The sequence below is a fragment of the Hyperolius riggenbachi genome, chromosome 10 (assembly GCF_040937935.1).
Source record: "Hyperolius riggenbachi isolate aHypRig1 chromosome 10, aHypRig1.pri, whole genome shotgun sequence".
NCBI lineage: Eukaryota > Metazoa > Chordata > Amphibia > Anura > Hyperoliidae > Hyperolius > Hyperolius riggenbachi.
Window position 1 is genome coordinate 113,997,936 of NC_090655.1, and position 26,586 is coordinate 114,024,521.

The 26,586-nt window shown below is 46.1% G+C and overlaps 1 protein-coding gene and 1 long non-coding RNA gene across 4 annotated transcripts in view; one reads left to right on the forward strand and one right to left on the reverse strand.

The window, feature by feature from the left end:
• Positions 1-26,586, reverse strand: part of LOC137535700 (uncharacterized) — a 119,466-nt gene that overhangs the window by 37,218 nt on the left and 55,662 nt on the right. For both annotated transcript variants that reach the window (XR_011024452.1, XR_011024453.1), the window contains exon 4: positions 5,775-6,013. This is a non-coding gene — a long non-coding RNA (uncharacterized lncRNA). The remainder of the gene's footprint in view (positions 1-5,774; positions 6,014-26,586) is intronic.
• PIK3AP1 (phosphoinositide-3-kinase adaptor protein 1) overlaps positions 1-26,586 on the forward strand; it is a 169,387-nt gene that overhangs the window by 24,824 nt on the left and 117,977 nt on the right. For both annotated transcript variants that reach the window (XM_068257564.1, XM_068257563.1), the window contains exon 2: positions 24,983-25,390. In XM_068257564.1, the coding sequence (XP_068113665.1) occupies positions 24,983-25,390 (408 nt within the window). The remainder of the gene's footprint in view (positions 1-24,982; positions 25,391-26,586) is intronic.

Sequence of the window (26,586 nt, forward strand, 5' to 3'; positions counted from 1 at the left end):
TTGTTTAAAGGGGCAGTACAGCGAAAAACTGTAAAATTTAAAATATGTGCAAACATATACAAATAAGAAGTACATTTTTTCCAGAGTAAAATGAGCCATAAATTACTTTTCTCCTATGTTGCTGTCACTTTACAGTAGGTAGTAGAAATCTGACAGAAGTGACAGGCTTTGGACTAGTCCATCTCTTTATAGGGGATTCTCAGGCCTGGAACCCACTACAAAATGCTATCGCTAATCGCAATCACTAGCGTTTTGTATGAGCAGTTTGTAAGCGATTTCATGAGCGTTTTAGGGAGCGATTTTAGAAAGTCTAATCAATTTGCCTGCGGTTGTGTATCGATTAGCGATTAGCGGTTTAAAGTCGGATTGGTCCTTTCAATGATTTTTAATGTTGTTACAGTGTACATCCGTGCAAGTTTTGATGAGCGATTACGCCAGTGATTACCGTATTTTTCGGACTATAAGACGCACCTAAGTTTAGAGGGCAACAATCAGGGGGGAAAAAAAACTAAACTTGGTGCGTCTATGGTGCAGGGGCATCTTATGGGCCTTTCCCCCCTACCTTTCTCTAGCTAGGTTTCACTGACTGCCCAGCTACACTAACCCCTGCTGCTCCAGTAACTACCCTACATTAACTCTTGTTGCACCACCAGCTACACTAAGTACTCTACACTACTGATGCTCCACTAAGTACATCACACTAACCCATACTGCCCCCAAAACCTACACTAAGCCACTATACCCCCACTACCTACACTAAGCTACAATGCCCCCACTACCTACCCTAAGCTACAATACCCCCACTACCTACACTAAGCTACAATACCCCCACTACCTACACTAAGCTACAATGCCCCCACTACCTACCCTAAGCTACAATACTCCACTACCTACACTAAGCTACAATGCCCCCACTACCTACCCTAAGCTACAATACTCCACTACCTACACTAAGCTACAATGCCCCCACTACCTACCCTAAGCTACAATACTCCACTACCTACACTAAGCTACAATACCCCCACTACCTACACTAAGCTACAATGCCCCCACTACCTACCCTAAGCTACAATACTCCACTACCTACACTAAGCTACAATGCCCCCACTACCTACCCTAAGCTACAATACTCCACTACCTACACTAAGCTACAATGCCCCCACTACCTACCCTAAGCTACAATACTCCACTACCTACACTAAGCTCCAATGCCACTACTACCTACACTAAGCTACAATACCCCCTACTACCTACACTAAGCTACAATGCCCTCACTAGTTACACTGAGCTTACATGCATGTTTCATACTTACAGAACTGGGAGATGTGTGCTGCTGGGCTGCTGTTGGGCAACTGGTGATGGCATCCTGGGTCCCCTGCAGTCCAGTTCAGAGACTGTCAGGGTTGCGTTGGTGCTTTGCTGAGATCTGGTTTGCCTCCCAGAGCCGGTTATTTAGTCGGAACACCGGCGCTGCTGCAAGAACAGAAGTCACGTGGGCAGCTCCAGCTGATGGCCCACGTGACTCCACCGATGTCCTCCATCCTTCAGTCCGGTCCCTTGCAGTCCGATCCAGAGAGTGTCAGGGTTGCGCTGGTGCTGTACCTCCCGGAACTTGTTTGCCTCCCGGAGCCGGCGCTGCTGCAAGAACAGGAGTCACGTGGGCAGTTCCAGCTGATGGCCCACGTGACTTCACCGATGTCCTCCGCCGCTGATGCCCTCCATCTTTCCGCCGACGGTGAGAAGCAGGGCAACCGTGGTACCAGATGTCGGCCGCTGATGTCCTACACAGCCATCCATCCTCCTGCGTATGCTATTGGAAGACGCGTGTTCATGCCGCTCCTCAGCCGCGCACGCCAGAAAGCCATGCACATGGGGAGTCACGCAGTAAGCAACTCAGGAGATGGAGAACACAGCACTTCGGATGGATGGGTGAGTGCTTTTACTGCACGTTGACCTCTCCCGTTGCGGCGCAGGGACCACCAGCATAGATGAGGGGCGGGGTTGCTAGTGCGGTGAAGGCATGGGTTACGGGCAGCGGCGGGGACCACCAGCATAGACAGGGGGCCTGGGCTGCTTCTAGTGCGGGCGGGGACCACCAGCATAGACGGAGGATATGGGTTGCAAGTGCGGGAGTCCTGGGCCACAAGCAGCGGCAGGGAACACAGACCTGGATTGGCGCAGGCATTACTTGAATGGGCCCTGGTGTAACCTTCATACTATAGGACGCACCTACTTTTCCCCCCCACTTTAGAGGGAGAAAAAGTGCGTCTTATAGTCCGAAAAATACGGTATATGCTTTACATTGAAGCGCAAACACTAACCAAATGCTGCATGTCCTGCGTTTGCGATTTTGCTAATCGCAATCATTTCTGTGGAATTTGCACCATCCATTTACATTGGCAGAGCGTTTAGGGAAATCGCCAGCGATTTCTCACGCTCCCTAAACGCTCAAAAAAATCGCTCTAGTGGGTTCCAGCCCTGAGGGATATATTTATTTTCAAAAGCACTTAGTGAATGGCAGTTGCTCTGTCCAACTGCCAAAAAACTGTGTAGCGAGCAGGGAAACTGGCCAGCATCATTGTTAAAATCCTTTTTTCGGAATATCTTTATAAAGAATAAAAGCCTTGCTGAGAATTCCCTATGAAGAGATGGACTAGTCCAAAGCTTGTCACTTCTGTCAGATTTCTACTGCCTACTGTAAGTGATAGCATTATAGGAGAAAAGTAATTTATGGCTCATTTTACTCTGAAAAAAATGTACTTCTTATTTGTATATGTTTGCACATATTTTAAATTTTACAGTTTTTTCGCTGTAGTGCCCCTTTAACTATTTTCTGTTCACATGAAAACTACAAATTAGAACAAATAATTGCTGAAAATCTGGCTGTAAAACCTAGAAAATATATGGCAGAATATGGTGACAAAAATGTAAATTATGCCATTTGTCTTGGTTTTAATATAATCTAATTATGACAGAGGTGAACTTGTGCAAAATGCCTTTATTATGTTAAGCAAATCTGAACTTGAAATAGACTGATAATATAAACAATTCTATTTAGCCTCTTGCTTCTAAAAATGTTTTTTAAAAAATGTGTTTAAAAGTAAAAAAAAATAGGTTTAATTTTTTATTGCCTTAGCTGAATGACACAGTCTTTCACACAGTGTGACACAGTTGAGACATAAAATCTATGAACTATTGACCTTATTTATCTATCCCCTGCACTGAGAAGCGGTTCTCTGCCAAACAAGAGTTTTATGGATGTAATTAATGATTAGTGAGGGTTAGGCTAGAGTCCAATTAGAGAGAAACTACGATTTGCATACCTGAAAGTTTTTAAGGAAGAAATGAAAACAGCCTAGTTATATACATGAATGAAACTGTACATACACATGCTTATCTTATCATGTCACATGTCAGCTCAGGTACCCTTTAAACATTATAGTTAATAGATAGGTTAGTGTTTATTTCCAAGAATCTCTGATTGTGGGCTCTGTACTATGACTAGGGAGGGGTTAGGACCTCTCATCCCCCTCATGCAAGTTTTTGGGGCTTTGACCAACTTGAATTTCTTTGTTCTATAGCACCACTTGGTGGAACACCTTCCAGGAAACCAAGTTCAGCAGGCCACCAGCCTCTGTAGAAGTGTTCACATGTGAAGTGGCAATTAGGCCTGTATGTTTATGCCACCCACCAGCTATGTAACTTATTACTGCTGTGATTGATTTATTGCAGGGATCAGGAAACTTTTTGCCTGAGAGAGAGCCATAAATGCCACATATTTTGAACTGTAATTCCGTGAGAGCCATACAATATGTTTCAAACTTGGACAGTAGGTTTCACGTCCCTGTTGCCATAGTGATGTGTATACAGTTGATCCGCCGGGCAGCGGAAGTGTCAGACACGTCTTCAGCTTCTCTTGGGTTTCAGCAACATCAGCAATTTCCCTGAGAGACAGACAGGAGAAATACTGACTAACAGCTTGTACAATTAGCTAGCTGACTTGGGGTTTGATTCACTTTGTATGACGAGATCCCCGCACTTAAGCCCAATAGGCTTCCTGTCAAGTGACAGGCAGCCTATTGGGGCAATCAAAGTGCGGGGATCTCGTCCTACAAAGTCACTGGACCTGACAGGGTCCAGAGTGGGAGAATTGGAGCAGCCGTTCGTTTTGGGGTAGCACGAGTAAGTGAGTAGTGCATGCTACAGCAGTAGCGTGCCTACTTCGAAAATGTTACTTGTGCTGCCACACTAAGCTGCGCTGCTTGAGCAGTGTAGCTTAGTGAATCAACCCCTACTGATTTGTATGTGTTCCAGATGTAGCCATCAAAAGAGCCACATCTGGCTCCTGAGCCATAGGTTCCCTATCCCTGATTTATTGCATTGAAGATTAAAACAAAGGCTAGTGATTTTATGAGCAGTGCCTAGTCCTTTTCTCTGTTTTGCATATGGGAACCACCATTCACTTACTACAAACGTGCAAATGAACTATTGTTTCTGACAAGATTTCTGACTCACGTTCGTTTCTCACTTTCTATGATGGTCCCTGACAAATATATAAGTGCTTTTTGCTCTGCCCCTTTCCACATGAAAGAACAACTGAAGTGAGAGGACTATGGAGGCTGTCATATGTATTTCCTTTTAAACAATACCAGTTGCCTGGCAGCCCAGTTGATCTATTTGGCTGCAGTAGTGTGTGAATTACACCAGAAACAAGCATGACGCTAATCTTGTCAAATCTGACAATAATGTTAGAAACACCTGATATACCTATGCTTGTTCAGGGCCTATGGCTAAAAGTATTAGAGGCAGGGGATAAGAAGGACAGCCAGGCAACTGGTATTGCTTAAAGGGAAGGTTCAGGGAGGGAGTAAAAAAAATAAAAATCAATATCCACTTACCTGGGGCTTCCTCCAGCCCGTGGCAGACAGGAGGTGCCCTCGCCGCCGCTCCGCAGGCTTTCGGTGGTCTCCGGTGGCCGACCTGACCTGGCCAGGCCCGGCTGCCAGGTCGGGCTCTTCTGCGCTCCAACGACGGGCTCTTCTGCGTCCCACGGGAGCGCACTGACGTCATCGGACATCCTTCGGGCTGTACTGCACAGGAGCAGAACTACTGCGCCTGCGCAGTACAGCCCGGAGGACGTCCGATGACGTCAGCGCGCTCCCGTGAGGCGCAGATTGGAGTGCAGAAGAACCTGACCTGGCAGCCGGGCCTGGTCAAGTCGGGTCGGCCACCGGAAGCCTGCGGAGTGGCGGTGAGGGCACCTCCTGGCTCCTGCCTGCCACGGGCTGGAGGAAACCCCAGGTAAGTGGATACGGATTTTTAATTTTTTTTTACCCCCTCCCTGAACCTTCCCTTTAAAAAGAAACAAATATGGCAGCCTCCATTTCCCTCTCACTTCAGTTGTCCTTTAAATTGAGATATCCATTATAATGTTAACTGTCATCCTTTTCATACTTTTTTTTCTCTCTCTAAGACCAGTGAAACCTGTGCAATTCTGAAACAGTAACAAACATTTTAAAACCCATGGACGCTAGGGTACATTTATTATTACTTTTATTGGAATCACTTGAGCAGTGTTTCCCTAGCTTCTTATACGCTTTCTCATCATGTGCCCAAGGACCGACTGCACAATACAAATGACCACATGCACCAAAATCACAATGAAATAGTTACGCCAAAAGTATGGATTTTCTCTATGTTGTAATTAAAGTGAACATGTTTTTCCGCAAAAAACAAAAATCTAAATGTAATTACTGATCCTGGCTTTGTCTTACCTTGAGTAGATGACACTTCCGCCTGTAGTACTATCTCCCCTCTTTGAAAAAGCGCTAAGTTATAAGTTCTCAAGCTATAGAATATGTCGTTCATGGTTATAGCTGCATAAATCACTATATGTCCAGTCAGTGGTGGCTCCTACACAGCTGGGCCTCTCAACAGCTGAACGGTCTGTTATGGCAGTAGGTAGGCCATTGAGTTATATAGTACTACATACAAAGAATCTAATATTTCAAATCTGAAGAAAAATAAAAAAGAAAAGATACTGAGCTGTGAAAATGTACAAATAAGATTGAAAAATACAACATAGTATAAGTTAAGAACAGTCACCAACACACATTTCAAAGCAACAGCAGTCTGCAGCACATCTGGTATTTCAGAATTCTGTGAAATTTTAAGTGTCAAACATAAAATGATGTAGCATTGTCAGTATTGAAGATGGCAAAGAACCACTGTGCAGTACAAGCTTATTAGCAAAAGACAAGTCATACTGAGTGCCTCATAGTTATCAGCTGTAAAATGAATGTACTCAGGATATCTGGATTCCAGAAACTTGGTCCTAATTTTTACTTAGACTACAGTTAGACTGGCAACAACTTACTAATAATATGCTGGGGAGTTTTAATTTATCTATATCATAGGTTTTCAACGTGTGGTACGCCTACCCCAGGGGGTACTTCTGATGGTTCCAGGGGGTACTCAGGCTTGATATAATTACCCAAGAATAACACATTTAGAGTTTTAGAAAATTATAAATCTTATTTAAACAACACCAAATTAGTGTTTTAGCTAATTAAAAGCAATAGTAAATGCTTGGAAATTGTTTATAACCAATTATCATGTACTACGGTTAAATATCTATTTGTCAAGGGGTACTTGTGATAATGTTTATTATGCTAGGGGGTACTTGTTAAGTACAGGATTTTAAAAGGGGTACATCCCAATAAAATGTTGAGAAACACTGATCTATATGACCGAACTTTGATATGAGAAAAAGGGTTGTTTTTTTTAAATAAAAATATTCAGAAAAAGACACATCATATACTAACAAAAACCCACTCTAATCACCAGCCAAAGACATGTTTTGGTGTATTTACAAATGAAAATAATTGTCAGCTTCAGCAAAAGAATAGTAAATAAATAAAAATAAAAAAGAAAGTCATGTCAAAAGTACCGAACACTTAAAACAGATCTCTCTTTATTTGTTGTTAAAGAGAGGAACTGTACTGAAAGTAGCACAATTAATAAAATTGCTTATTTTTTGCAATAGTCACTTCATCTTTCCTCTCCCTGATTTACATTCTGAAATTTATCTCTGGTGGTGACATCATTAGTTCTGCCAGGTGAACTCTGCAGAATGTTGTTTTCTGAGAGTTATATGTGCAGAGGGAGATGTTGTTTGCTTGGCAGTTGGAAAAAGCTGTTATTTCCCACAATGCAACAAGGTTCACAGACAGCAAACTGTCAGGCCCATGGTCATGACATCACAATGTGGGAGGAGTTTCACCACAATATCAGCCATACAGATCCCCCTGATGATTGAAGAAGAAAGGTAAAGATTTCTCATGGGAAAGGGGGTATCCTCTACTGATTGATTTGAAGTTCAATCCTCAGTTATAGTTCTTCTTTAACTTTCGACTTGAGTGGAATATGCAGCGATTATTCAGGATACTCAGCTTTACGTTAACTATTCTGGTTTGAGCATCACAAACACTTCCTATATCTATATCTTGCTGTATATACATCACTCTCCCAGTGATGTTTAGCCAAGGCTATGATGTCCCAAAGCCCTCTCCTCCTGGGGCGCTCTGGGAGACCAGATGTTGTTTCTGCTCACTTTGGAACACAACACAAACAAACCTTCTGCAGTTATGCACCTTGCCAGCAGTAAAAAAAATCGCCATTTGTTATACATTTTAGAATGTAAATCAGGGTGAGGAAAGGTTTTTCAATGGGCAAACTGAATAAGTAATTTACAATGTAATTTGTAAAAAAAAAAAAAAAAAAAAGCCATTTTATTTACAAATTTATATTCAGTAAACTGTCTCTTTAAATCAGATTTTAAGCACTTTATCCACCACTACAGTATATCTACTCCCTCTGTGACTTAATCTAATCCATGAGGACGTAGATACAGTATACAGAACGTCTTGTAGCAGAAGCAGTGCTGTGCAGGATTGGGCTTGCTCCTGTGCACACTTCTGGCACATCTGATGCAGCTCTACTTGGTGAAAGGGAATATATGTTCCCTGAGCTAATTAGATTGATGTTTACCATTAAAAATACTATAATCAAATGACTTCACCATAAATTTTGACAGGAACATAATCTCAGTTTTGTGATAAACGGTGAGAATAGCTAAACAATATTTGTGTTTTTTATCTACAGTAGCACTTTTTATTTTTAAACTGGAATTGGTACAACTGAGAAATAATGTGTTTTTTTTAATTTTTTTCCTTTTTTCACATTAAAATGCATAGAAAACAAAATAGTTTGAGGGAAAAAATACCATACAATGAAAGCCTAGTTTGTCTTGAAAAAAATATATATTTCATTTATGTGTCATAAGTAGGAATAACGTTATTGCTGATTAAATAGGCCACACGTTTTATGAGCCCTGTAAGATGGGCCCCAGGCTGTGAGGTTCACCAAGAAGGGGCAAAGGAAGGGTTGTGAACATTAAGGGGCACCATGAAAGTTTTGCTGGGGGGCCCCGGGACTTATAGCTATGCCCCGCAAGTTGAACCCCATCTTATTTAACTGTGGGTTTAAGATTTTCTGTACATCTGGGACTCCTGCACTAACACATCAACTTCTTGTTTGTCACATTTTCAATAGATTTTAAGAAAAAAGAGGTACATCTGTAAAGCTACCTAAACAATTCAGTTTTTCTGCGACTCAACCAATCTTTCATGTTTATTTTAAATGATTGCTTGCAGAGTATGTCCTGGAGATGGTTTGCCCAGGAGGCAGAGTAGCATATAATGTCCTATGGAGAGGTGAGGAGGGAGGATGAGCACAAGGTATACTGCCCCTGCAGCGGGAACCTAGCAACTGTCCAAAATGATTTAAGGTGGCAGATTTGAAAAGACAAAAGCAGGGACACCGAGAGCCCAATATGGTGTAGTATGTAATGGTGATGATGGAAAATGTAGGGTAAGTAGAGTAATACTCACAAACCAGGGTTACTCCTTAGGCAACCTATGTAAAAGCAGGTGGGGAGAACAAGCCTGTACCTACTCAGGATTAAGAAGTCGCTCTCTGTAGGTAGGAAGAAATATGAGAATTTCCTCCCTTCCACCAAAGGTGTACTGGTGCAGTATCAGAGTAAACTGAGGCGCCAAAAGGATAAAAGGATATAACATTTTTAAAACATGGAAGTGGTGGAGGTGGACTCTTAACGACTCCAAAGGACATGACAAAAGGAACGTGTTAAAGTATAGCACAAGGTTTATTTATACACTCCACAATTTTTGCAATGCGTTTCACGGGCATGACCCCGCTTCATCAGGCAGTAAGACAGGAGTATTCAGCTAAAGCCGTCCAGGTCTATACTTCACAGAGGTGCTCAGTATAGCCCTGGACGGCTTTAGCTGAATACTCCTGTCTTACTGCCTGATGAAGCAGGGTCACGCCCATGAAACGCTTTGCAAAAACTGTGGAGTGTATAAATAAACCTTGTGTTATACTTTAACACGTTCCTTTTGTCGTGTCCTTAAGTCCACCTCCATGTTTTAAAAATGTTATATCCTTTTATCCTTTTGGCGCCTCTGTTTACTCTGATAAGGTGGCAGATTGGCTGTAGAAGAGCCTGTGTACAAAGAGCCTGTGTACAAAGTATACCATCAACCAAAATGATCATGAATGATTACAGTATTTCAATTAACAAAATTGTACCATGTTTATATAACTTGAGATGTATTTTTGGTAAGACTGTTCCGTTACTGAGCAACAAAGGAAGGAGTTTTCGCTTCAGTGCCTCAGGACTAAAGTGAACCTGCCTCACACTGTGCCTGTTGTGTTTTGTGCAACAGGACTGATAAAAATCCCCCACTGTGTGTACAAAGTAACTAAGTCCACTTACCATCCTGTCACATGGAGATGAGGACGGTGAGCTGTAGCCAAAATAGTTATACAAACTAATTTTGGAAATTATATTTTTATTTATAAACTATAAATAAGCACATCTGGTGGGGCACATACTGCTCTACCCTCTTTTAAAGAGCACCTGTGGTCTAGGAAAATAATACGCTGCAAAGGAAGTTGTTTCTTTCCATTTTCAATAACAGCAGAAGAAAGACAGGTGAATGCTTTTTTAGCAGAAAACCGCAGCACTAAGCATAAAACATAGCAGCTCACTGCAGTCCATAAATAACAGTGTGATTGAGGTTCATGTATAAAGTCTGTGGGTTTATGTCTCTCAAGTGTGCTACCCAAGCCCCTCATAACTTCCTCTTGTGAACACCTCGTTACACCCCCACTCTTCCTCCAGAAACAGATACACTCTCAACGCTGTATAGAATAATACACCCCCACTCTTCCTCTAAATAAACTTATACATCCTCACACCTCATCCTTCTACACTGATACACCCCCTCCTTGTACACTGATACACCCCCACCTTGTACACTGATACACTCCCACCTTGTACACTGATACACCCCACCTTGTACACTGATACACCCCCACCTTGTACACTGATACACCCCCTCCTTGTACACTGATACACCCCACCTTGTACACTGATACACCCCCACCTTGTACACGGATACACTCCATATACCATGATATACCCCCACTCTATTGCCATATACTATTATATACCACCACTCTATCTCCACATACAATAATACACCCCAACTCTATCTCCATATACCATGATACACCCCAACTCTATCTCCATATACCATGATACACCCCAACTCTATCTCCATATACCATGATGCACCCTCACTGTATTGCCTGATACAATGATACACCCACTCTATCTCCATATAGCATGATTCTCCCCCATTCTATCTCCATATACAATGATAGTCCACAACTCTATCTCCATATACAATGATACAGCCCCACTCTAATGCCATATACAATGATACACCCCGACTCTATCTCCATATACCATGATACACCCCCATTCTTTCTCCATATACCCTGATATACCCCCACTCTATCTTCATATATCATGAAACAACCTCAATTTATCTCCATTTACCATAACATACCCCCACTCTTCCTCCATATACAACGGTATGTCCTCACACATCTGTCATATACACTCCTACTCTATCTCCATATACACTGATACACCACAGCTCTATCACCATATACACTTATAAAGTACACTGCCACTCTATCTCCACCTACACTGACACCCCCTCCCCCCCACTCCATCTCCATATACACTGACATACCCCACACTCTATCTCCATGTACACTGATACATCCCCACTCTATCACCATATACACTTATACAGCTCCGCTCTTCCTCCATGTACACTGAAACACCCTAACCCTATCTCCGTATACACTGATACACCACCACTCTTCCTTTATACACATTGATACACCCCTGAACCTCCGCTATATAAGCTGATACACCACCACTCCGTTTCCAAATATACTGATACAATCTCACTATTCCTTCATATACACTGATATACAGTGGGGATATGCCCCATTCTATCTCCATATAGAATGACACAACCCCACTCTTCCTCTATATACACTGATATACCCCCACTCTATCTCCATATACACTGACCCCCCCCCCCCCCTCTTCCTCAATATACACTGATACCCCTCCGCTCTTCCTCCATATATAGTGATATCCTTACCCACTCACTCTTCCTCTGTATACATTGATAACCCCCCTCACCCTTCATCCATACACACTGATACACACCTCATATACGCATTGTAATGATCTGCTCAGCTGCCTGTGCAACCAGGCAGCTTTTTGACCATTGTTTAGGTTTGCATGCTGCAGGACTCTGGAAAGAAGAGCTTCTGTCAGCTTTGCAGCTTGTGCTTGCTGAGGAATTTGCATACGTTGTCATGCAAATTGCCTGGCCACATTCATTGGAGGCGTGTACTATAAGTACTATGTGTTTCCCACAATGCTTGGCTGGTCATAAGGATTCCTTCCTGTAAAACACTCCTGGAGGAGTGTCAGCCTTACTCTCTGTTTGAAGATCAGCTTAGAGTAATTTCTGAAACTGCGCTAGGCAGGTTCCCCTAGTGCAGTTAGGATTGCTTATCTGTTTTGTTTGTTCTGTTGCGATTGTCCTGTCCCAGCGGTGGTCGGCAGGAAATAGTTCTGATCTCTGTTCTTGGAGTATAGCTGGTGCAGCGGTTGCTACCAGCTATCTCTTCTGATCTGTCTCACTTGTGTCGCACTAGCATCTTGCGCTAGCGCTGTGGATCCTTCTGTTCTGTCTCCTTGGATCGCGCTAGCCACTTTCCGCTAGTGCTGTGGATCCTTCTGTTCTGCCTTCCTGGATCGCACTAGCATCCTGCGCTAGTGCTGTGGATCCTTCTGTTCTGCTACTCTGTCTGCCTGGATCGCACTCGCCTAGCGCTAGTGCTGTGGATCCTTCTGTTCTGCTACTCTGTACCTGGATCGCACTAGCATCCTGCGCTAGTACTGTGGATCCTTCTGTTCTGTCTTCCTGGATCGCGCTAGCCACTTTCGCTAGTGCTGTGGATCCTATCTCTCGCTTGTCCCTGTTTTCGCGTGTCTGTCTTGTCTGCTACGAACGCTTGCTGGAGGCTCGGTGAGGTAACCGTTAAGCAATCGCTCGCATCCTCTGTTGCATGTTTGTCTGTCGATGGTTAGTTAGGCGTGCTTGTCTCTGTTGTGCTTATCACGTGGAGACTGCGCATGAACGCGTGCACTGTTGCGAATGAGTGCGGTGTTCGCGTTCAGTTAGCGTTTGTTATTTTCCGTATCTCCTCATTGTATGATTTGCTGTGCCTTTGCTATCCTCGTATTCTGTTCTGATCTGCCTTGTGTCACTTTTGGCAATCGCCTTTCTTGCGGTTGCGTTTCTGTTTCGTATCTGCTGTTGTGTGTGCGCTGTCGCGGGGTGGCGACTAGATTGGCGCACACACATACAACCTGTCCCTTTGCTCGTTCTCATTCGCAATCGCTTCTCTTGCGATTGCGTTCTGCGCTTCGTACAATTCCTCTTCCTCCATTATAAATGATGGCTGTTGGTGCTGTCTGATTTTTTTCATGTCTGCCAGTAGTATAGATGATTCCATGCTGGCTGATTGTGGATCAAATAATATTAACAAATTACATGGCAAATATAAAACATTTCTTGATTTTTACTTGCTGCTATGGGCAGACTTTAGAACCAATGACACAAATAAAGAGGGAGGAACTCTAGGAAGTCTCTTACACTAATTTGTATTCTGCTGCCATGCCTCCCAGTGATTTTATTACAAAGTTTTAGAGGCTGAAAACCAAAGTTAAGGGAAGCCGAGGTGAAAGGATATGGAGGTTGATTTGTTTTCTTCTTTTTAAACAGTGCACATTGCCTGGCTATCCTGTTGTTCCTCTGCCTCTAATAATTTAAGCCATATACCCTGAACAAGCATGCAGATTAGATGCCCATGACAAATTTGACAAGATTAGCTGCATGGTTGTTTCAGGTGTGCGATTTAGACCCAATTGACCAGAAAGATCAGCAGGACTGCCAGGCATCTGGTATTGTTTAAAATAAAATAAGTATGGCAGCTTCCATAGCTCTCACACCTCGGGTTCCTTTTAAAAGATATTATTTGGAGGCTTTCAATAACAAAATGATGATTTTTGCTCTATAATCACACTCACATATTTCTAAAAGCAGAGTATGCTGACAGGTGTGCTTTAAAGGGGCATTATGGGGAAAAATTTGTAAAACTTAAAAACTTCCTGTGTAGCCATCACTTACCATAGTTATTGTAATCTGCAAGCTCTGAATCTCTTACTGTCAGGTTTTGGATTAGTCTCCTCATGGAGGATTCTCAAAGTTTCTTTTAATTGTTTTTCGAAAACACTCTCTGGAAAGAAGCTATACAAATATGCCAGGCAGGCTCACTACTCACGTGCACACTATTTTGGCAGTTGAACTGTACCCCTGCCAGTCAAGAAATGCCTTTGAAAATAAATTAAATCCCAAGAATCCCCTATGAGAAGATGGACTAGTCCAAAACCTGTCTGTAAGAGGTTCTGTAACAATCGGTGTAACACAGAGAGGGTCTGATTACCGGTGATCTGCAGTTATCACCGAGAATACAGATATATACCCGATTATAGATGATGTGCAGTATCACCGATAATCAGATATATCTCTAACCTCTGGACACCTGAGTAATATCTGAGTGTTTGGTGCAACAGTAGTACTTTGAGGTGAGCACCCGTACAGAGGGTGCAAGGCAGTAGGAGGTACTGCCTAAAGAACAGATTCCTTCCAATGGCCTGAGGCTCCCCAAGGGGAGGAGCCAGGCTGAGAGTGGGAAGGACCAGAGTGTGAGTGACACCAGGGGTGAAGTGTCACTGACAGGTCTGTGAACTATCTCCCAACAGGGGAAATAGTTCTCGAGGTCGGACAGGCCAGGTCGGCAATAGACAGACAGATCAGGTACAAAGACAGGAGACAGAATCGGAATCCAAGGACAAGCAGAGTTCGGCAACAGAGTATCAGATATAGCGAAGTACCAATTCAGAGATCAAGAGAGTGGTCAGGAAAGCAGGAAGTCATAACAGATAATAACAATGCCTAATCTTTAGGTGTGAGCTCCGTGATCATCAACACCCTGGAACTAGTCTGATATATAACAGAGTGGTAATACAGTTCCCTAGTCTTGGGTGTGAGTTCCTTGATCATCAACACCCTGGAACTAGTCTGAAGTATAACAGAATGATAATACAGTTCCCTAGTCTTGGGTGTGAGTTCCTTGATCATCAACACCCTGGAACTAGTCTGAAGTATAACAGAATGATAATACAGTTCCCTAGTCTTGGGTGTGAGTTCCTTGATCATCAACACCATGGAACTAGTCTGAGGTATAACAGAGAAATAACAACACAGATTCTAGCAAAAGGTCTGAGTGCTACCACATGGTGATCGCAACGGCAGACACCAGAGAAATGACCAGCACCTAGTATATATACCCTAGCGCTCTCCAGCGCCTCCCTTAAGTGCTGGACCAATAGGAAGTAGTAAAATTGTCAGCTGACCGGCTTGGTCAGCTGACACCCGTCTGGCTGTCATAAAGGCTCTGCCTCTCAACGCGCGCGCGTCCTTCTGAACCTGTGTGGACTATCAGTCCCAGCCACACCAGACCTGTTTTGCAATGTATCCGCTGTGCAGGACGCGGAGCCAGCCGCACCGCTATCCGAGCACGCGACGGTTTCTCCGCGTTCCGCCATGCGGACAGATGTAGGCCTATGCGTGCAATCCGCCGCGTCGGACGCGGAATCCGCCGCCTTGTTTACTGGGCATGCAGCGGTTTCTCCGCGCTCCGTCAGGCTAGTGGATGCAGGCCCATGTGCGCAAACTGCCATGTTGAACGCGGAATCAGCCGCCTTACCTTGAGTACTCGCGGCGGCTTTTCCGCGTTTTCTCACAGGTTCAGGATTGGTGGATCCTAAGGCCTACTGTCAGTGACAGCTACATAGGAAGTAAAAACTTAATATTGTGTTTACTCTGAAACAAATGTACATCTTATATGAAGGTGTAAATGTGAATTTTAAATTTTACAGTTTTTCACTATAGTGCCCCTTTAACTAAAACCGGCTATCTTCTGTAACCATGATAACTGTGAGGAGAGTCATGGGAATGGGTACTTGAAACATTGAGGAGGTGACAGGAAGTGGCAGGCTTTTTACCTCAGAGGGGAGTAATTCATTGATTAGTAACTTTACACAAATTACATCACTGAAGAATGCACCATCAGACACAAATGTACCCCATGGAAAAAAACACTGGTTCAACTAGTAATCCTTGGAGCTTGGTAGGTGTTTCTCGCTGAATTATGAAGCAGCTATAATCACCAGTGAGCAGCCATGTGACTTTGCAATCCTTTTTTCACTTCCCCAGAGATCAGACTTCATCAACTAGCTATGTTAATCCTTTCAGAACAATACCATTTACTGTATGTGCAGATAATACACAACTGTACCTCTTGGCCCCAGACCTTAACTCCCTACTCACACGTGTTCCTGGCTAATTGTTTGCTATATATCCTCTTTCATGACCCCTCGCTTCTTAAAACTTATCATGAGTAAAAACAGAACTAGTCATTTTTCCACCCAGTGCTGCTCATCAGGATACCGGATATCCGAATAGACTCGGATATCCGAACTTTTTAGGCCTATCCGATCGGATCCGGATTCCGGATAGCTGGACGGAAATCCGGATAGCTCTATGCGGATAGTTGGTCGCATAACCCGGATATCCGCGGATACCGATCGGATATCCGAATCCGGGTACTGTAACCATGGACATGATGTCCATGACGTCATTCAGCCAATCAGAGCGCTCCCAGCCTAAGCCCAAGCACCCAATCACAGAGGGGAACCTTGGCCAGTCCCTCCTGTATATAAGGAGGGGGGCATGTTAAGAATCTCGTCCTTGCTTTGTGACTGCCACTGAGATAGTTTGTCCAGTGTGTTTGGCTGAAGCAAGTACATTATCCCAGTGATAACCCAGCGTTTTAACACTAAAACACCTTCTGGTTTTACTGTTTTACTGTGTTGTAGTTAGCTTAGCTAGTCTGTGTAATTTGTTAGTGTCAGTCAGTCTTGTCAGTCAGTCTTTCAGCTGCAGCAGCTGCCTGTGCCTGCTACTAGGTCCTGTGTCTTTGTGTGTGCTGTGTCTGTGTGCACACACTCCAGGCTCCTTGCTGCTGGCTGGGCTGCTATTACTACTGCTACTGTGGTTTTATATTGTGTAGTTGCAGACAGTGCTAGTACTACAGATTATTGCTGCTGTGCTGCTGCTGAGTGAGCAGTGTCAGTGTGTTTAGTTGTTGTACTCCTGTCTGTCAATCTGCTGATCATTTCCAAGCCCGCCGCCAATAATAAAAGTGCACCAAGTACCCCACACACATCATCTGTGACGTCGACTCATCAGTGACAGTGAGTCTTGTACTATGTCTGGCACTGGCAGTGTGAGACGGGGGAGGGGCAAGGCCAGAAGGAGAGTGAGCAACATTGCGGCCTCTGGCAGCAGTTCTGCCGCATCAGTCATTCCGCCGCTACCCACTGGCAGTCACGCTGCAGAGACGCAGCAGCGTGTTGCGTCAATTTTCAAGCAGGGTCAGCGGCGCAGATTGGAGGAGAAGGACGCCGCGTCTGTGATGCAGCAGATGGCGCATGACGAGGAGCAAGCCAGTGACAGTGAGGCCACCACCACCAGCCCTAGCCCTAGAGAAAATATTCTCAGCAAAATTGGCTTTACAGAAGAGTCTGAGATGCTGACAGTAATTGTTGGGGGGGAGCCCGTCCATGATGTGTCAGCAGAAGAGGAGTTTGAGGCGGGCTCATCATCCCAGCAGTTTTACGAAGGGGAGTTTGATGATGAGGTGAAGGACCCGGACTACCAGCGACCGGAGGGGCATGTCAGCTCTGACTCTGAGGAGGAGGAGTCAGTGTGTATGGCACGCAGGTTGAGCATTGCAGGGATTGGCAGGAGCAGCAGTGGGCATGGAGTACGTGACCCGCAGGCTGCTGCTCCATCTGTCAGTGGCACGACTACCACCAGCCGCACCACTCAACCCCAGGCCCCAACCACCACCGGGAGAAAATCCACAGCAGCATCCCGTTCTGAGCCACGTAAGGGAAAACTCCAATCCCCAATATGGCAGTTTTTCCATCTGCCCTCACTGGATAGCAAATTTGTAACGTGCAAATTATGCCATGTGAAGCTGAGCAGAGGGTCTCACCTCTCCAGTTATGGCACCTCCAGCTTCATCAACCATCTGGGCAATAAGCACAAACCTGAGCATCAGGAATTCAAGCTGCTGAAGGAAGCTGGCGCTGGCCCTTGCAGAGGTCAGAGCACTATAACCAGCTTTGCCACTCCTGCTGACACTGAGGCCTGTTCAGGCAGCCAGTCCTCCTCAGTGGTCTCCTCTGTTCCCTCCTCAGCTTCCCGTGCAAGCCTAAAACGCCCCCACCACCAGACCCTGCTGAGTGACTCTTTTGTGGTCAGGGCTCAGCCTCCCGGCAGCCGTCGCATACGCCAGCTGAACGGCTTGCTTACACGGGCCATGTCCTCCCAGCTCCTCCCGTACTCGTTTGTGCAGGAGGGGAGCCGGATGCGTGCGCTCCTGCAGTGCGCAGCGCCGGATTGGCCAATCCCCAGCCGGCACTACTTCGCACGCAAGGCCATCCCAGCACTGCACTGCTTTGTAAAGGCCAACGTGGAGCGTGGGCTGGATCATGCGCTTGGTGCGCGCGTCCATGTGACAATGGACTCATGGAGCAGCCGGTTCGGGACAGGCCGCTATTTGTCCTTCACCGCGCACTGGGTCAGTTTGGTGGAAGGGGGTGAAGAGGAGACAGCAGCATCATCACCACGGTGGGTGGTGCCACCCCGCAGCAGGGTCAGGGGAAGTGCAGCAGCTTCCAGCTCTGATCCGGTTCCATCCGCCGCCAAACAACCCCGCCTCAGCAGCAGCGTGAAGGCCCACCACTGCCAAGCGCTGCTGCAGATGGTCACGGTGGGCAAGAACAAGCTGACGGCAGACCACGTCTTGGCCAAGCTCCGAGAGCAAGAGAGGAGTTGGCTGACCCCCAGAGGCCTCAGAGTCGGAGAGGTGGTGGCCGACAATGGTGCAAACTTGGTTGCCGCCATCCAGCGGGGAAACCTCACCCACATCCCCTGTCTGGCCCACGTCCTGAACCTAGTGGTGCAGAAATTCCTGCACACCTACCAGGGGATGGACACTCTTTTGGGAGCGGCAAGGAAAACGGTGGGTCATTTTCGCCGCTCGGGTGGTGCCACAGCGACCCTTACAGCCGTGCAGATGGAGCTGAACCTCCCACAGCACTGCCTCATTATAGACGTTCCAACACGCTGGAATTCCACCCTGGCGATGTTGGAACGTCTGGTTGAACAGAGGCGGGCTGTCAACCTGTACCTGGCCAGAGCCACCATGGATGCCAACTTGTTGGGGACCGGCACCACCCACCTCCCAGACATCATCCGCCCTGCTGAGTGGGGAAAAATGCAGCTGGTGTGCTTTGTGCTGGCACCCTTCCTGGAGGCCACCAACATGGTCAGCCGGGACCATGCGTCGCTGTGTGAGTGGTTGACCATTGTGTGCATGCTGGACAAGGCCCTCGATGCTCTGCTGGAAGTGGGAGAGGAAGCCTTGATCCAGCAGCAGGAGCAGCAGCAGCACACTTCACAGTCCACCTCTGTGCAGCAGGAGGAGGATTCGGAGGAGTTGGAGGAGGACTTGGAGGAGTTGGAGGTCCCTGACCTTGAAGAGGAGGGGGCACAGCGGAGTGCAGCTGCAGTAGTGCGGGGGTGGAGAGAGCAAGATGAGGCTCCGGAATCAGAGGAGGACGACAGCACTGTCAGCGGTGCAGAAGATGATAGGTCAGCAGAGATGGCAGCCCTCTTCCCCATGGCAGTGCACATGCTGCAGTGCCTGCGCAAAGACCCAAGGGTGAAGGAGATGAGTGCTCGGGAGGACATCTGGATCACCCTGATGCTGGACCCACGGCTGAAGGGGAAGCTGGCTCAGTTCCTGCCTGTAGGAGGAGACCCTGTGCGCCGAATCAGGGACTTGCAGCGGATTCTGGTTCGGCGCTTGGAGGAAGCCTTCCCCCGGACTCCCACCCCCCCTGCTGTCTCAGTCCAGCCAGCACAGCAGCAGGTGCCTGCATCCAGCATCAGCAGGCGCCCAACAAACCTGCTGTCTCTGACAAAGGCGCTCTATGCCACACCAGTACCGCTGCCTACTTCTCTGTAGGCAAGGTGCCTGCAGCAGCATCCGGCTCTCAAAGCCAGAACCAGCACCTGACCCAGATGGTGGCCGACTATATGGGGTCCTATAGCGGGCTTGACACCGACACCCCTGTGGACCCCTTGGAGTACTGGGTGAAGCACCTGGATATCTGGGGCGAGCTGGCGCAATACGCCCTGGAAGTGCTGTCCTGCCCGCCTTCCAGCGTTATGTCGGAAAGGTGCTTCAGTGCGGCCGGTGGCGTGGTCACTGAGAAGCGCTCTTGTCTGTCAGGCCAGTCTGTGGACAGACTGACTTTTTTAAAGATGAATGAGGCTTGGGCAATTGGTGAGTTCCTGGCCCCTGTTGTTGGCAAGAGGGGGAAATGAAGTGGCTGAGTGGTTATCACTATGCCTGCTTGCTGCTTAACCACCCTTTACCACCACAACCTCCTGACTCCATCTTCATGAAGCCAGGTTCTTATTTTTTGAACTGTGCCGTGGTACCTGCCATGGTCAACTATGTAAACACAATAGCTGTGTAATTTTTTTGGAGGTGTCTGTGCTGTGCGAGTTGTGGGGAGGCCCCAACTGCGTCAGTACGACCGCTTCCTGGAACCTCTCCTAATTTTTTACTGTGCCGTGGTACCTACAACAGTGCCATGGTCAACTATGTAAACACAATAGCTGTGTAATTTTTTTGGAGGTGTCTGTGCTGTCCGAGTTGTGGGGCCCCAACTGCGGCAGTACGACCGACCGCTTCCTGGAACCTCTCCTAATTTTTTACTGTGCCGTGGTACCTACAACAGTGCCATGGTCAACTATGTAAACACAATAGCTGTGTAATTTTTTTGGAGGTGTCTGTGCTGTCCGAGTTGTGGGGCCCCAACTGCGGCAGTACGACCGACTGCTTCCTGGAACCTCTCCTAATTTTTTACTGTGCCGTGGTACCTACAACAGTGCCATGGTCAACTATGTAAACACAATAGCTGTGTAATTTTTTTGGAGGTGTCTGTGCTGTCCGAGTTGTGGGGCCCCAACTGCGGCAGTACGACCGACCGCTTCCTGGAACCTCTCCTAATTTTTTACTGTGCCGTGGTACCTACAACAGTGCCATGGTCAACTATCTAAACACAATAGCTGTGTAATTTTTTTTGGAGGTGTCTGCTGTCCGAGTTGTGGGGAGGCCCCAACTGCGTCAGTACGACTGCTTCCTGATACCACTCTGATGTTGATTGACAGCCATTTTTTTAGGGGGGGGGGGGATTTTAAGTCCACTCCCCACATCATCAGTGTTTCCATTTTCAAAATTATGATGCTACATGCCTCATATACCCTAAAAAACCTTTTTAAAGCAATTTAAAGGCCACTTCCGGGATTAAACACGGATATCCGAATCCGATCGGATACTAGGGTCGGATATCCGAATCGGATTCGGATCGGAAAATTTTGAATTCGGATATCCGACCCGGATCGGATAGCGGGGTATCCGGATCCGAATCGGATCCGGATTTTGAAAAGGGGTATCCGAGCAGCACTATTTCCACCACCGTCTCTGTTCACCTCTCTGTCTGATATAAAAATAAATGTAATAATAATATTCCCATTAGTTCAATTCCAAAAGCTTGGTGCTTAGGGGTAATATTTGACTCCTTTCTCTCGTTTATTCCTCACATTCAGGGCCGATTCTAGTAACAATGGGGCCCCAGGGAAAATTTAGGCCCAGGGCCCACCAACAGACACCCCTCGACCAAAAAGCAGCATTAGGGGTTCTTTGTTGCATCCAAATTTTCCTCCTGGGCCCCTGAGCTGGCTGTGGACCCTCCCAATCACCTCCTAACTTAACTGGTCCCCCTTGGGGTCCCTGCTGAGTCTTTGGTAGTGTAGTGTCTCACCAGCACAGGTGAGACGCTCAGGGCCGGCCCTAGACTTTTTGCCGCCTGAGGCAAATTTTTTAAAAAAAAATCGCCACCGCCGCCCCTCCCCCCTCGGGGGGGGGGGCCGCTCTGGGGGGCCGCCGAGCTGGAGGGGTAGCTGGCAGGACGGGGGTATTGGGCCAGCGGCGGGGAGGGGGGTCGGACCCCCCCCCTCCCTCGCCTGGGTCCCCCGTCCTCCGCTCCCCTCCAGCCTAAATAGACGCAGCCGTATATGTAAGAGGCACGGGCGGGGAGACACTCACCTCTTCCCAGCATGCGCTCCACTGACATCACTTCCTGCAGCGTTGCAGGAAGTGATGTCAGTGGAGCGCACGCTGGAGCGAGGAGGAGGTGAGTGTCTCCCCGCCCGTGCCTCTTACATATACGGCTGCGTCTATTTAGGCTGGAGGGGAGCGGAGGACGGGGGACCCAGGCGAGGGAGGGGGGGGTCCGACCCCCCTCCCCGCCGCTGGCCCAATACCCCCGTCCTGCCAGCTACCCCTCCAGCTCGGCGGGCCGGCTCCCCGCACCCACGGACGGGCGGGTGCCGCCCCTGGAAATTTGCCGCCTGAGGCAAAAGTTTCACCCCGCCTCATGAGCGGGCCGGCCCTGGAGACGCTGCTCTGCCAAAGACTCTGCAGAGGCGCCGGGGAGCAACAGTTAAGGGGGGGGGGAACACTTTGGGGGCCCCTACATGCTCTGGGGCCCTGGGGCAATTGCCCCCTTTGCCTCTATGGTAGCGCCGGCCCTGCTCACATTCACTCCCTAACCAGCTCCTGTCATCTCCAACTCAAAAAAATATCTCGCATCTGATCTTTTCTCACTCAGGACACTACTAAAATGCTTATACATGTTCTTATATCTTATCTGGACTATTGTAACATACTACTTTGTGGACTACCAACTAACAGACTGGCACCACTCCAATCTGTACTGAACTCAGCTGCTCGTCTCATTCATCTTTCTTCTCGCTCTTCCTCTGCTGCTCTTCTCTGTCAGTTCTTCATTGGCTGCCAATTAACCCCAATTAACAAAAGGATCCAGTTCAAACTCTAAACCTTAACCGACAAAGCTCTTCACAATCTCTCTCTCCTGTACGTCTCATCACTAGTCTTCAGATACGAACATAACTGCAATCTCAGATCTGCACACCACCTTATTTTGTCCTCCTCGCATTTACCTATACAAGATTTCACATGTGCTTCACCCCACCTCCCGAAAAACTCACTTTTTCCGACAAGTATACACTAACTTAAAGAGGAACCTCAACCTAAACAAACATACTGTCATTAACCACTTAACGACCGCCTAACGCCGATAGGTGGCGGCAGGTCGTAAGTGGTATCACATGGAAACGGCCGCTCCGGTGTCTCCGTGAACAGCCTGTGAGCCTCTGATCGCAGTTCGCAGGCTAATTGTACACACGCGGGGAAAAAAATCGCCGCTGTTTACATCATAGCAGCGCCGTAAAGGAGATCGGCGATCCCCGGCCTCTGATTGGCTGGGGATCACCGGCATCTGATAGGCTGAAGCCTATCAGAGGCGGCGCAGGACGCATCGCCGTCCTGTGCCGCCCAGGGGAAAGAGGGGAGGGAGGGAGAGAGAGGGAGGCCCGATATCGCTGCGGAGGGGAGCTCTGAGGAGCCCCCCTGCAACACGCAGGCAGCCAGCGGCGATCAGACCCCCCCCCCCCCCCAGCAGGACATCCCCCTAGTGGGGAAAAAAGGGGGGAAGTCTGGTCGCCCTGCTGCAAATACGATCTGTGCTGTGGGCTGGAGAGCCCACCCAGCACAGATCGTTACAAAATAGCCCGGTCCTTAAGCTTACATTAGTGATGTTAATTAAAATAGATAGGTAATATAATCTCTTACCCACCCTGTTTTAAAAGAACAGACAAATGTTTGATTTCATGATGGCAGCCATCTTTTTGGTTGAAAGGAGTTGACAGGGAGCATGAGACGCAGTTTCAACTGTCCTGTGTCCTGAGCACTTCTCCCAGTTGCTAGGCAACGTTAATAACAACATAGGAAATCCCATCATGCTCTGCACAGCATCTGGGAAAATAGGTCTGGGCTTTTTTTCTTTGATGGGTGGAGCTCAGGTAAAAATGCAGCTAAAAATGATGCTTTGGTAAGAAAAACAAAGTTCTGATGCTGTGAAACTGTTAAAGAAACACCAAGCCTTTTTAGTTCTGCTGAGTAGATTTTTAGTCCAGAGGTTCACTTTAAAGAGGAACTTCAGCCTAAACAAACATACTGTCATTAAGTTACTTTAGTTATGTTAATTAAAATAGATAGGTAATATAATCTCTCACCCACCTTGTTTTAAAATAACAGGCAAATGTTTGTGATTTCATGAGGGCAGCAATCTTTTTGGTTGTAAGGAGGTGACAGGGAGCATGAGACAGTTCCAACTGTCCTGTGTGCTGATCACCACTACCAGTTGCTAGGCAACGTGAATAACAACGTAGGAAATTCCATCATGCTTTGCACAGCATCAGTGAACAAAAGCCCAGGCAGTTTTCTTTGATGGGTGGAGCTTAGCTAAAAATGCAGCTAATAACGATGCTTTGTTAAGAAAAACAAAGTTCTGATGCTGTGAAACTCTTAAAGAAACACCAAGCCTTTTCAGTTCTGCTGAGTAGATTTTTAGTCTGGAGGTTCACTTTAAGCCATTCCACCTTTGAACTCTAGCCAAGTTGTTTTCCTTACTAGATAACCTATAAACACACTGCCTCTAGATATGAATGTTGTATACTACCCCACCTCTAGTCCCCCCCCCCCCCCCCCATTCCTTTAGATTGTAAACTCGCAAGGGCAGGGCTCTCTCACCCTTTTGTGTCTTGGAATTTGTTATACATTTTATTAATCATGTTACTTTTGTCACTGTAATTACCAATCCTGTATTTTGTACCAACTCTGTATTTTGTACCCACTCTGAATTATGTATATTGGTGTACACCATTGTCTGTATTGTTTTGTACCCCATGTTTTTTTCTTACTTTGTACAGCGCCACGAATATGTTGGCGCTTTATAAATCAATAATAATAATTAGATAGTTTGATCTGGTTAAACAAACACAGAACACAGAGAAGTGAATTTCTTCAGCAACTATAGGTGATACAAAGACTTTTCATTATGTGCTGTGCAAGAGTTCAAGCCTGTTTAACAAGTGGCTGAGTTGATGATTCAGTGATTTGCTATCTCCTCTTCTTTTCCTGCGTGAACCTTATTAGAAGGGGATCAATCCATTTTTGACTTATCACTAGCCACTGACAGTGCACTGTGCTTCTGTACTTTAACTGAGATTATCACTTATGCTTCTCTACTGGTGTTTTCCAGGTCACAATGACTTACTGTTACTTTATGGTCCTGATGCAAGAGAATGGTCCCAGTATCTTCTAAGTCTCTTTGAAACACATCATCGAGCCCGAGATCTTACTATCAACACCTATGAACTCCAGGAAGATCAGCCAGTATCTCACAAAGACCTTAAAACCTTCCAGAGAAGCAAATGTATTCTCACGCTTCTCTCTGGAGATCTAGAAGCCAGCTTTGACAATCAGAATGTCTTGCAGAGCCTTAGGACAGTTTTGAGGCCAGCTCACAAGGTGATTATCTTGTTTTGTGGTGTAATGGACAAAGAGGATTTTACAAATTTATTCCAAGACTGGCCAAGGTGGAAACAATTGTCCTCTGATGATGACCCAGATCTTTACGTTACTGCTGTGAAGGAAACATTATTGTATGGTGAGTAGCTTGCTGATGGTTAAAACTATGAATCTATATAGTAATATAGTAAGTAGTAAGTGCGTGCTGCAGTTGAGTTGTTTGGCTATGCTTGTGTGTAAGTGTTGGTTTTAGTAATAAATGAACTGAATATCCTGCTAAAGTTGATTATGAAAACATGAAAGAGCCAGATGCTGCATGATATTGCTTTCTATAAATGAGACCATCATGTACATTTATCCTATGAGCAGTGTGTTAATTTCCTAGGATCCACCAGTCGAAACATGTCACTGATCATGTTGTTATCTCTTACAAAATCAGTTTCTGCTACCTAGTTTCTCCTTTATGGAAAATCAAGGAGAAGATCATGATCAATTTCATCCTGGCATCAATTTTCTTAGGGTTTGTCTGGCATGATCACATGATCAAGTGAAAGAAAGGAAAAAACACAATGGAGAGCCCCCAATAGTGTATTATTGATGATAAAGGAATGCCAAGGTAGCAGCAAACAGAAATATACTCACAAGTATAGGTTGCCGGGTTCAGGCAACCACTTAAAGCACATATGGGGATATTAGGCCTGTCCCCACTCAGGCTAAAATGTTGCTCTCTGTAGAAGGAAAGAAGGGGTGTTCAACCATCCACCAGGTGGATAACAATAGTTGCAATGGGAACAGAGGCGCCAGCAGAGTAAAAATTGATCATAGGTAAAAACAGATAAAAATTGGGGGGCAAGGGTGGACTTACCTCCCCAAAACCAAACGCAACCACTATGTATGGTTTAAACACGATCTAGGAATCTACATTACGCCATCTCTTCCCCTATTATACAAAGAAAATTATGAACCTTGGTATTCCAAATTAAAAACCCAATTAGAAGCCTTATCTAAATTCGAATTCTCCTGGCTGGGACGAACATCTGCTTTTAAAATGATGATATTGCCCCAAATGCTATATTTATTCCGTAACCTCCCAATTAAAGTACCCAAAATATTTTTTACCACATTACAGAGACTACTTAATAAATTTGTTTTGATTAACAAATCTTCAAGATTTTCGAACAAAATATTGTTGCAACATCAATCAGAGATGGGATTTGGTGTTCCAGATCTAGAACTTTATTATAAAGCAACAATACTGGAACAATCCAGAGCTATTTGGACTGGTGATAATTCAAAGCAATGGTTGGTTCTGGAACAAAATCAGACTTCATACAA